General features: G+C 45.8%; 1 protein-coding gene across 1 annotated transcript in view; it reads left to right on the forward strand.

Annotated features, from left to right (window-relative positions):
* Nucleotides 1-10,606, forward strand: part of zgc:153039 (uncharacterized protein LOC767698 homolog) — a 32,886-nt gene extending 22,280 nt beyond the window's left edge. Inside the window, exons 10-13 of the mRNA XM_059034245.1 lie at nt 2,915-3,107; nt 6,012-6,186; nt 6,398-6,544; nt 6,896-10,606. Coding sequence (XP_058890228.1) covers nt 2,915-3,107; nt 6,012-6,186; nt 6,398-6,544; nt 6,896-7,734 — 1,354 coding nt within the window. The 3' untranslated portion in view covers nt 7,735-10,606. The remainder of the gene's footprint in view (nt 1-2,914; nt 3,108-6,011; nt 6,187-6,397; nt 6,545-6,895) is intronic.
* The last annotated feature ends 1,450 nt before the right edge of the window (nt 10,607-12,056 follow it).

A 12,056-nucleotide genomic window follows, 5' to 3' on the forward strand; every position in this document is an offset into this window, starting at 1 on the left:
TGATAAAATGCTGTTTGGTTCAGAAGAAGAGTTTTCAATTCTCTAAAGCAGGGGTCGGCAACCTTTCTAATGCGGCGTGCCAGATCTTATTTTTTCGAACTAATTAGAGGGTAGATTCTCTCTCTCTCTCTCTCTCTCTCTCTCTCTCTCTCTCTCTCTCTCTCTCTCTCTCTCTCTCTCTCTCTCAACCAAAGTCCACTTGTTTGTTTGCAGAGACTGAGTGAGTCGCACACTCGGGACGGCTCAATTGTATCCTTCATTTATTTTAGACTTGATGTTGAAGAGAGTAAAAAGCAAGCGAATGTGTCTTCATCAGGTGTTAGCGATTAAAATACATCAGCTGAATCCAATAAAATAGAATAAGTAATTAACTCATTAGTAAAGTATCTCAATTCAAGATAGGTCCTGACATACTTCAAATATGATAGTATAAATATAATTTGTTATTCAAAAAGTACAACCATGGAAACATGAAAGACCAAAAATTCGTAATAGGTCATCAATACATTCTCAAAGAGGACTCGGAGTAAGAAGATCATTGATATTACATATAGTCTCAGATTCAGCAAGTGAAAAGTAACAATTCAAGAGCTTTAACAACACAGATTATTACAATAATGTTGCAATTATTATACATACTAAAAATAACATTTTATCAGGTGATGTATAAAGGTGTTCCAATTTACAGAACAGAGTTGAGTTGAATTATTTTCCATGCTTCATTTGAAAGTGTCGTGACAACACTTTCACAGCAGAAAGCACAAACTGCACGATCCTTCTTGTGAACAATTCCAAATTCCTCTGTCCAACTAGCATGAAATGAACGCACAACAACTTTTGCTTTCTACAGACAGACATTTTGTCAAGCGCTCCCACCAGGTTTTTTTTTTTCTTATCTCACAGCAAGTACTGCCAAGTTATGCGATATATCATGCAAACGGCATACTGGGAAATAATCACACCACTAGATACGCGCAGATTAAATAAATAGATAAATAAATACTATGTTGTTATTTTAAAAATTAACAAACATGATTGTGGCAGAACGTAAAGTAAAAATATTTCTTAACTTTACGTTCTGGACTATAGCTGTGCGAGTGCCACACAAAACCTTCTCGCGTGCCATAAGCTGCCGACCCCTGCTGTAAAGCACCTGTGTGTGTAGTTAGAATTGGTCTGATCGCTCTGGTCTGGAGTTTGAACCCAGTGGCATACAGACTGATACACTGTGGACTCTCCTTCCGCTGTTATCAGGGGTTTGGTTGACAGCCACGAGAGCAAGTCAGAAGCCACTAACGAACCAGGCAGTCGTCGTTGTTTCTTTCAGACAAACTCAATTGTCTGTCTTGATGTCCTCAGGGACACGTACTGTAATTAGCATAATCAATTTAGCAGAATTACTTGTTCTTATTTCCATCTACTAAATACGGCACACTGCTAATCAGCTGTGATCTTGTTGGCATGGTAGCAACAAATAATGAAACCTAGCAGGGGGACAGGCTCCCACGTCCCAGCCACATTCCAGCTGGAGACGCTTCTCTCTGCACTCCTGCGCGCTCTCAGGAAGCTCTCTGTCTGTTTTTGATGAGCAATTGTTGGGTTTTAAAAGCGAGTTACTTTTACCTCCACATAAGGGCAGTCCATGTATACACTCCTGCGCTGCTTCCCCAGTCTCTGAGTTTACAGAGAGAGAGAGAGAACAGTCCAGCCAGGCTGGGATAAGCACGGTACAACCTCACAGTGAGATTCGCACAGATTATATTGTTCGATTGCATGCGATCACGTGCCAGCGGGAGGTGTGTGACTATCCAGAGAAAAGAGGGTTATTGGGGAAATTCACAAAACCATTTACTCCTGTGTCATATTCTACAAAGGGGGCAGCTCTCTTTGAGACACTGGGGGTGAAAGCCCATGTGAGTAGCTGTTTGACCAGTGGAAAGCAGGCATCGCTGTTGGCACAGCCAGACACGAGAGAGAAGCAAGCTGCTGAATCTCTCTCGGCTCCGCTCTGCTGGAACTAACTCTACTCTGCAGCTACAGTAAGCTTTTAGGATAATTACAAACCTAAAGAAGCAGTTGTTTGTCAGCAATCCACTGCTTTGTTTAAACAAACCGAGAGGAAAACCCCCACCCCCAACCTCCCCCCCCCCAGGTATGGGAGGCATATAGGCTTTTATTTTCTATAGTGCAATTTTCCCAGCTGGGTTCATTAATGATCGAGTCGAGTCATTCAAATGGTAATTACAATAGCCAGGAACAGGCTTAATGGATGTTTGTCATTAGGGTCTATTATTGCAGAAGGTTGGGGTCGTCCTGTGATTGATGACCCTGTCCTCACCACCGGGACGACTCAGATGTGTCATTTCCTCTCTCAATCCACGCTGCTATTTTATCAGTTTTAATTATGGTTATTTAGCTGGCTGTCTTTTTAAATATTCGTTATCTGTTTAAGTGCCTATCCGTTTGGTCCTGGGGTATTCATTTGTGTTCAGTTATGTTCTTGATGTTGTTTCCTGTTATGTTTTGGGGCCCATCATGTCGACCCACACCACACCATCGCCACGCCATCAATCTTGCTTTCTTGTTTTAAATGTATTTCTCTCTCTCTCTCTCTCTCTCTCTCTCTCTCTCTCTCTCTCTCTCTCTCTCTCTCTCTATGGATGAGATTAGAAGGATGGTTGTCTGACACAGCAGTATAGATTTGTTTAGCGGGGGGGTATAAAAATCTAACTGCACGCGTTTCGTTCCCCACTGTTATGAAGCCGTAGAAAATAAAGGTAATTCAGAAGTTAGAAACAAACAAACCCAGAAATGATGCTGTATGTGAATACCGTGTGTGTCTGTCTGTATAGTTTGGAGGTATGCAGCGATGGATAGATATTGATCTCCTCTCTCTCTCTCACTCTCTCTCCAGGCCCACGTTCCGCTACTTCACCTGGCACACCTGTGTGCTGGGGATTGTGGGCTGCGGCATCATGATGTTCCTCATTAACCCTATCTACGCCTCGGCCAGCATCGCCTTCATGCTGTTCCTGCTCGTCATCATCCACTACCTGTCTCCCACCAGCAGCTGGGGCTACATCAGTCAGGCCCTCATCTTCCACCAGGTACTTCCAGGCACTTCCAGGTCTTAAAAGGGTCATCAGGTTCATTACAGCTTTTAATAACATTTGGAGGAGGAGGAGGAGGAGGCGGGGGGGGGGGGGGGGGGATAGTGGTTCATATTTATTATGCTGGGGATGCATTATAGTGGACGCAGCTGTACGTCAGTACGCATATATATATATATATATATATATATATATATATATATATATATATATATATATATATATATATATATATAGAGAGAGAGAGAGAGAATGAGGGCCTCCTAGCAGTCTATCATTGTCAGGTGTGATTGTCACTGACGTGCTTCTTAATTTTTATAATTACATTTTTTGCATAATACAAAAACTTGGCTGTTTATTTCAGCTCGTACTTGATGAATGCATCAGGAATAAAAAATAAAAAAGCACCTGTGTGTGTGTGTGTATTACAAGCCCTGGACTTTAACCACTGGAGCACACTGCCTCCTCAAAGTAAACTATACATGAGCAGCTAAAATGAAGTGTTGTAGTAGCTAATCCATCACATTTACCCAGTGGTTCTCAACAGGGGGGGCGGGGGGGCCAATCCAGGGGGGGTGCGAGAAGCGTCCAAAAAAAAAAAAAAAAAAAAAAAAAGTAAAACGTTTTTTTATTTCTCAGATGTATACGTGACATGGCGTTCTGTAGATGGCACGGGTTGATTCACACTGTTGCTCGCACGGGCACGGGCATGTGCAAAATGCCTAAGATTTTTGTACAGCAGTGTGTGTGTGTCTATATATATATATATATATATATATATATATAATGTGTGTGTGTGTGTGTGTGTGTGTGTATATATATATATATATATATATATATATATATATATAATGTGTGTGTGTGTGTGTGTGTGTGTGTATATATATATATATATATATATATATATATATATAATGTGTGTGTGTGTGTGTGTGTGTATATATATATATATATATATATATATATATGTGTATATGTGTATATATATATATATATATATATATATATATATATATATATATACATATATACATACACTGGTGCACAATGAAAACGCAACAGTCTTACGTCAATAGCTCATTCGACACATACATAATGTTATTTACATTTTAAATAGTGACCAGATAGGTTTGTTGATTGTTTGAGTAGTATTGTTCCTGCGGATAACAAAATACTGAGCTCAAGTCATGTGTTTTCATAAAAACGCCAGGTGCTCAGTGTTTGGTATTTGAGTTGAGTTAAAATTGCCAAAATGGGTTGATTTTAAGATTGTGTATAAATAGCCATTCGAAAAGACATGATTTTAATTAACGCAACAACAGCGAAAGATATGACCACGTCCTGCTTGAGTAATGAAGATCGCCTGGTTGCTATCGGCACGATTGAAGGCAGCCTGTCTGTGAGAGAAGTTGCCCAGAGAATGAGATGTTCTGCATCAACAAACAGCAGACTAGTCCAGAGAAACCAGGAAACTGGCTCTGTGAGGGACAGGTCACGTCCTGGAAGGCAGAGGGTCTTATGCTGACTGTTGCGTTCTTCAAGCCAACCGGTGGGGCGGTGGAAGTGTGATGATGTGGGGAGGAATCTCTTTTAACACAAGAACGCCTCTGGTGCAGATTGAGGGCAACCTTACTGCTCATTGATACATTGATGAAGTCCTTGAGGCAACAGTTTCTCCGTTCCTGCAAGCCAATATGGAAGTGTGGATTTTCCAGCAGGACAATGCAAGACCACACAGTGCTAGGATTACAATTGCACGATTTCAAGAAAACAAAGTCAAGGTCTTGCTGTGGACAACTTTTGTCTCCTGACCCGAGTCCAATAGAACATCTGTGGAACCAGCTGACTGCAGCTGCACAGGAAGAGTGGTGGAACATCCCACAGCAGTCTCTCCAGAGGCTGATCAGGTCTATGCGTCAACGCTGCCAGGATTGTGTTAATGCTCAGGGAGGTCATACCTGATACAAACTTTTATTTTCATTTTGACAGTGTGTCACGTTTCATACTGAAAACTTATCATGATTCTTTGGTCTGTATTTTTGTTCACATTTTCTGTGATTTTGTTTGACATCTATGTTTGATTAAATATTTGATTTAAATATTTAATCAAATATTTGATTAAATCCATTAGACCTGAGTGTTGCATTTCTTTTGTGCATCAGTGTATCTATGTGTGTGTGTGTGTGTGTGTGTGTGTGTGTCTATATGTCTATTTGTCTATATATATATATATATATATATATATATATATATATATATATATATATATATATATATATATATATATATATTACACGCATGTATAATTGCAGAATGTGACAGTGTGCTGTTCCATAGCAGTTGAAGGTCTCGGATAGCGTTCGAGGTCTTAATCTGCCCCCCAGCACCTGCTTTGCATGTTCCTGTGAAACAGTCCTTAAATAGAATTACATTTCTGCAGTGTGGACTGCTGCAGTTTTATTGTGATTGATTTGAATATGTTAACAATATAATCTGGGCGATTCTAATGGGATTGGAGTTCTCGCATTGTAACCTAATCAGGCTGTGTGATGTGTGGCTCGTCTGTTTCCAAGGGCGACCTGGAGACATGCAGACACTTCGGTTTAATTTTATTAAAAAGTTTGTTCATCATATTCCTGTGGTGATGCAGAGAGACCCACGGGGGGGTCTCTCTGTATGCTGGTCTTGGAGCCACACACATCAGATAGCAAACTCCAACAAGGAAGTAAAAACTTTGACAGAAAACATATTGGAATATCGCTGAGTTTGATTGGTCAGGTTTGCTCAGTAAAGGGTCTGTGATTCAGTTGTTTTCCCAGCTATCTTGTGGAGAGATAAATATGCATTGTGGATTGTCAGGGCACTGACCTGTATTCGGTTTCATTGTGTGCGTGTGTGTAGGTGAGGAAGTACCTGCTGATGCTGGACGTGCGGAAGGACCACGTTAAGTTCTGGCGGCCGCAGGTGCTCCTGATGGTGGCCAACCCCCGGAGCAGCGTGGAGCTCATTGGTTTCGTGAATGACATCAAGAAGAGCGGCCTGTACGTGTTGGGCCATGTGGAGCTCGGGGACCTGGGTAAGAGACTGGGGTCTGCAGCAGGGGGAGAGCAGCTTGCACCCACCTTAGTGGAGAATATTCTAAGGAATATTGTAAAACTGCCCCTGTTAAAAATACTATGTATAAAATGTGAAGGCGGTGATAGAAGGTGAGTTGAGCAGCCCAGTAGATGTGTTGGCTGGGCCGGCTCTCTGCCTCCTCGATTTTAAAGCACTGTGCTTCCCTGCAGACACGCTGCCGTCGGACCCACTGCAGTCCCGCTACGACTCCTGGCTCACCCTCGTCGACAAGCTGAACATCAAGGCCTTCGTCAACCTCACCCTGGCTGACACCATCCGGCACGGGGTGCAGCAGCTGCTCTTCATCTCGGGCCTGGGTATGTGCGCACACTCACACAGACGCCATCTCACACCGCAGGGCTGGAAATCACTCCTATTGCACAGCAGTTTCACCCATTCCAGGGTTTAATACAAGCTTAATTAGCCATAGTGTATAGTTAACACGCTCAGGTGTGTCGCATTAAACTCATAGCGAAACCAGGAATGCATCAAACTGCTATGGAATAGGAGTCTTATTTCCATCCCTGCACAGGCTCTCAAACGCTCTAACTTACAGCTGTAACTCAAATTATCCAAATACAGAAATATTCATTCAGTAACGGCCTTCCGTTTCCTAGATAGATTCAGTTTGGACAATGTAAACAATCCCTTCTTCCTTCTCCCTCCAGGTGGAATGAGACCCAACACCATGGTCCTCGGATTCTATGACGACTGCGAGCCCCAGGACGGGCTGGAGGAGTTTGCAGGCATCGCGATGGACACCAGCCTCCCGGTCGAGGAACCGCGGCTGAACTTTCCGGTGCTCCGACGGACGGCCGGCAGGAAGGCGCTGTCGATGGAGGATTATGTGGCTGTGGTGTCGGACTCTGTGAAGATGCTGAAGAACGTGGCCCTGGCACGCTACTTCTCCGACTTCGACAGGAAGGAGGTGCTGGGCCGCAAAGCCGTGTTCGTGGACGTGTGGCCGCTGAACCTGATGCGGCCGGACAGCATCAACTACGTGGACACATGCAGCCTGTTCCTGCTGCAGCTGGCCTGCGTGCTCACCATGGTGCGGTCCTGGCGCCAGGCCCGGCTGCGCCTCTTCCTGTGCGTAGAGTCCGGCCGCAGCGTGCAAGGCCCCGAGGAGAAGCTCCGGCAGCTGCTCCGCGAGCTGCGCATCAAGGCAGACATCCACACCGTGGCCTGGGACTCCGTGGTGGCCCTGCACTGGCACAAACAGGCGGGGAGGAAGCCAGAGGAGGAGCTGGAGCTGGAGGAGGAGGACTTTGTGAACAGCTTCCCCAGCAACGCCACCCGCATCTCTGACGATTACCTGCAGGCCATCAACAGGATGATCCTGCAGCAGGCCTCGGAGCCAGCCGTGCGCTTCCTGTACCTGCCTCGACCCCCCGCGGACACCAGCCTGTACCACACCTACCTGCGCCACCTGGACATCATGACCAAAGACCTGGGACCCACTCTACTCATCCACGGAGTGACTCCCGTCACCAGCACTCACCTCTGAGCCTGCCTCGACCCCCCTGCAGACACCAGCCTCTACCACACCTACCTGCACCACCTGGACATCATGACCAAAGACCTGGGACCCACTCTACTCATCCACGGAGTGACTCCCGTCACCAGCACTCACCTCTGAGCCTGCCTCGACCCCCCTGCAGACACCAGCCTCTACCACACCCACCTGCACCACCTGAACATCATGACCAAAGACCTGTGACCCACTCTGCTCATCCACAGAGTGACTCCCGTCACCAGCACTCACCTCTGAGCTGGGGCCGACCATGCAGAGGGGAGTGTTTGTGATATCAGAGCACTTTTATAGTGACATGGAGTGGCATTAATCACACCGACGTGCTTAGTTAATAGAAACCGCAGGTGACTCGCAACATGGTTTTAATAACTCAAAGTCTGATAAAGTTGATAAATTAGTGTGGTTGATGTTACTGGTTAAAGTGTCACCCTCTTTGTATCCCGTGCCAGGGTGGGTGAACTAGGCTGGCATAATTACTACCACCACATCCCTGTTTAGTTATATACACATACACAAAAGAAAAGGTTTATGAAGAAGTTAAAGTAAAACTAGGACTGCCTGCCAAGTTCCTGTTTATTACATTGCTTTCGGTTTAATTCATTCCAATTGATTTATTTCTCCAGGATCAAGAAAACCTTTCAGAACGCGGGTCTCATTGGCAAGGGGGTCCTGGCAAGCGAGCAGCTGTCGTGTTTAGTTACTCTGGTTCTGACATCCAGACAACCCAGATCAATAGACTGCAGTACATAATGTTTAAACCGCTGTCAGTCACACAATGCAGTCCCAGCGTTACAATACAATCGCAGCCGATGCTTTGTGTTTGACATGATCAAGTGGCACTCAAAACCACTGTTAAACAAACATGCTGACTTGCTGCAGCTCCAACAAGATCATGTGCAGAATGCAACGTTTTGTCCGAAGCAGACCCTCTGTTCTGATTAAATATATAATGTTGCCTCTCTTCTGCAGGACAACTTGTCTGAAACCTTGCACACCGGTTCCATCACCTCTCCCAGAGGAAATAGATGAATATATCAAAGCTTAGCGTGGAATCAGAAAGTGAGCTGGGAAAGCAATTCAGCCCTCAGAAAATATGCGACATAAATTTCTCGAAACGGTTCCCTCTATTAAAGCGATAATCATGCAATCCACTCTTGTACAGGTCTTTTAAATGAGCCTATTTAGCATCAGAAAATGACGCATTAGTCATGGAGTATAATAGCCTGGTGAAATAATTACATTTTGGACACCTACATAAACTAGGGCTTTATATATTATGTATATGATTTAATAATATAATTATGCGTGTTAATTTTACATGAAACCTCACGATCGGATCTCTGCACTTTCTATTCAGTAGAGTAGAAAAACTGAAAGTGTGCTGGGGTAGCTGACTCCTGCTTATACCAGCCCAGATAACAAAGGGGGGCGCTGCAGTGGTGGTGTAAAAGGTGCTGATCTAGTTTACCCTCATTGAGCCATCCTGTCTGTATACCAAGAAGTGCCCGAGACAGCAGAGTTTGGCAGACTTTCAGGTGTTGTGGAACATTGTGTGACCGCTGCCTCGTAGTTCCTAAAGGAAATGTAAAAGGAACTGCAATGAAAGCGTAGGGTACAGCAGAGGGGAAACAGACTGCAGTAAGCACAAGGTTATAGTACAACTACATCAACCTGAAGAGCCCCATGAGGGTCTAATTTACCATTCCAGTGCAGGCACTGTGCTCCACTGTTTGTACCCATTTCAGTGCATCCTCATTTCAGATAAAGTTAACAGGAGTCTAGCAGGGGGTGGATCTTCTGCACAGCATAACCCAGAGAGGAAATGAACCTGGTGCTTCACTGCAGGCTGTTCTACACCTTCCTTAGCAATCGGGAAACACTGCAGGTTCCTTCCCAGGAGGATCAGAGCTCACTTTCTCAGTGAAAGCTTTGCTGGCGGACTGACTCAAATCCAGGTTTTCGTTCTTCACACAGATCTGCCAGCGGATTGCCTTGAACCAGGCTTCTCGAATTTGGTAGAGTGGCTTTCTTATGGGCTGTTGTTGTGTAGTGCAGCTAATCTTCAGTGCTGCTGCCTCTGGATCAGCAGGGACCCCCCTGTTGCTTTGTTTACACCAGCCGTCGCTCCCACTGAACTTGATTGATCGATGTGAGAGAGACGCTCACAGTACAGGTGCTCTGCTTCCAGCTTTCTTAAGAAAAGCTTTGCATGGTTCTCCTTTTTATTTAGATAGTTTTACCGTATGTACTTTTGAACAGCTGTCTGGAAAGTAATTTCTGGTTTCCGAGATGATGGATTTTGTGACAGTTGGCAGCGGTACGTTTAGTTTCCTCTTGGACTGAAATCAAATCAAAAATAAAAAGTATATCGTGTGGACACCGAGTGTGTCGTGTGGACACTGTGGGTATACTATGGGTGTTTGCCAGTTACTTAAAGCCATAAATATTTGCGACCAAAATATTTGCAGAATCACACCATAAAACCTATTTTGCTCCAGAAATGTTGGGGACCTGTTGCAATATATCAATGCACTTGCAATGCAAAGTTTGAGTTTTTCACACACAAAAACCGCATAATAAAAGGATGGCAAATATTTATGGCTTTACAGTACCTGAAACATTGAGTCCATTCTGTTTACATATATAAGCATATATTATGATTATGATTGTGATGCTGGGTGACTGTAAAGCCAGTTGTCTGTTTTGCAGTATGCGTGTGAGATGCTGCTGCATTCTGCTGTGTTGTAATGCAGTGAACCCTTCCCTGAGACAGTAGGTGCAATACCATCAATCAATGCAGTAAAATCTCTGTAGGTGTCAGGTACAAGGAGCTGTGTAGCACTGCTACCCACAGCCTGCTGTCTCCACTCCCTCGCCAGGTTCCATTGCTCTGTGGCACTGCTACCCACAGCCTGCTGTCTCCACTCCCTCGCCAGGTTCCATTGCTCTGTGGCACTGCTACCCACAGCCTGCTGTCTCCACTCCCTCGCCAGGTTCCATTGCTCTGTGGCACTGCTACCCACAGCCTGCTGTCTCCACTCCCTCGCCAGGTTCCATTGCTCTGTGGCACTGCTACCCACAGCCTGCTGTCTCCACTCCCTCGCCAGGTTCCATTGCTCTGTGGCACTGCTACCCACAGCCTGCTGTCTCCACTCCCTCGCCAGGTTCCATTGCTCTGTGGCACTGCTACCCACAGCATGCTGTCTCCACTCCCTCGCCAGGTTCCATTGCTCTGTGGCACTGCTACCCACAGCCTGCTGTCTCCACTCCCTCGCCAGGTTCCATTGCTCTGTGGCACTGCTACCCACAGCCTGCTGTCTCCACTCCCTCGCCAGGTTCCATTGCTCTGTGGCACTGCTACCCACAGCCTGCTGTCTCCACTCCCTCGCCAGGTTCCATTGCTCTGTGGCACTGCTACCCACAGCCTGCTGTCTCCACTCCCTCGCCAGGTTCCATTGCTCTGTGGCACTGCTACCCACAGCCTGCTGTCTCCACTCCCTCGCCAGGTTCCATTGCTCTGTGGCACTGCTACCCACAGCCTGCTGTCTCCACTCCCTCGCCAGGTTCCATTGCTCTGTGGCACTGCTACCCACAGCCTGCTGTCTCCACTCCCTCGCCAGGTTCCATTGCTCTGTGGCACTGCTACCCACAGCATGCTGTCTCCACTCCCTCGCCAGGTTCCATTGCTCTGTGGCACTGCTACCCACAGCATGCTGTCTCCACTCCCTCGCCAGGTTCCATTGCTCTGTGGCACTGCTACCCACAGCCTGCTGTCTCCACTCCCTCGCCAGGTTCCATTGCTCTGTGGCACTGCTACCCACAGCCTGCTGTCTCCACTCCCTCGCCAGGTTCCATTGCTCTGTGGCACTGCTACCCACAGCATGCTGTCTCCACTCCCTCGCCAGGTTCCATTGCTCTGTGGCACTGCTACCCACAGCATGCTGTCTCCACTCCCTCGCCAGGTTCCATTGCTCTGTGGCACTGCTACCCACAGCCTGCTGTCTCCACTCCCTCGCCAGGTTCCATTGCTCTGTGGAAGGTCAGTGTTTGTTTCTTCCACGGAGTGCCCAGCTGACTGTAACCACCCTGTGTACTGGTGTGGAATTCAAAATACAACAGCAATGCTGCTTCTGCTCCTGATGTAAATTATAACATGCATATGGTTTTGAAAGTGGCTAATATATAAAATATATGAACTCAGCAAGTGTTTTCTTAAGCCTTAATAATGATGATGGCATACTTCATTGAAAGTAAAACAATAAAAACGGAATATAAATGTGTGTTTGTGAGTGAAA

This window comes from Acipenser ruthenus, chromosome 12, assembly GCF_902713425.1.
Source record: "Acipenser ruthenus chromosome 12, fAciRut3.2 maternal haplotype, whole genome shotgun sequence".
NCBI classification, from domain to species: domain Eukaryota; kingdom Metazoa; phylum Chordata; class Actinopteri; order Acipenseriformes; family Acipenseridae; genus Acipenser; species Acipenser ruthenus.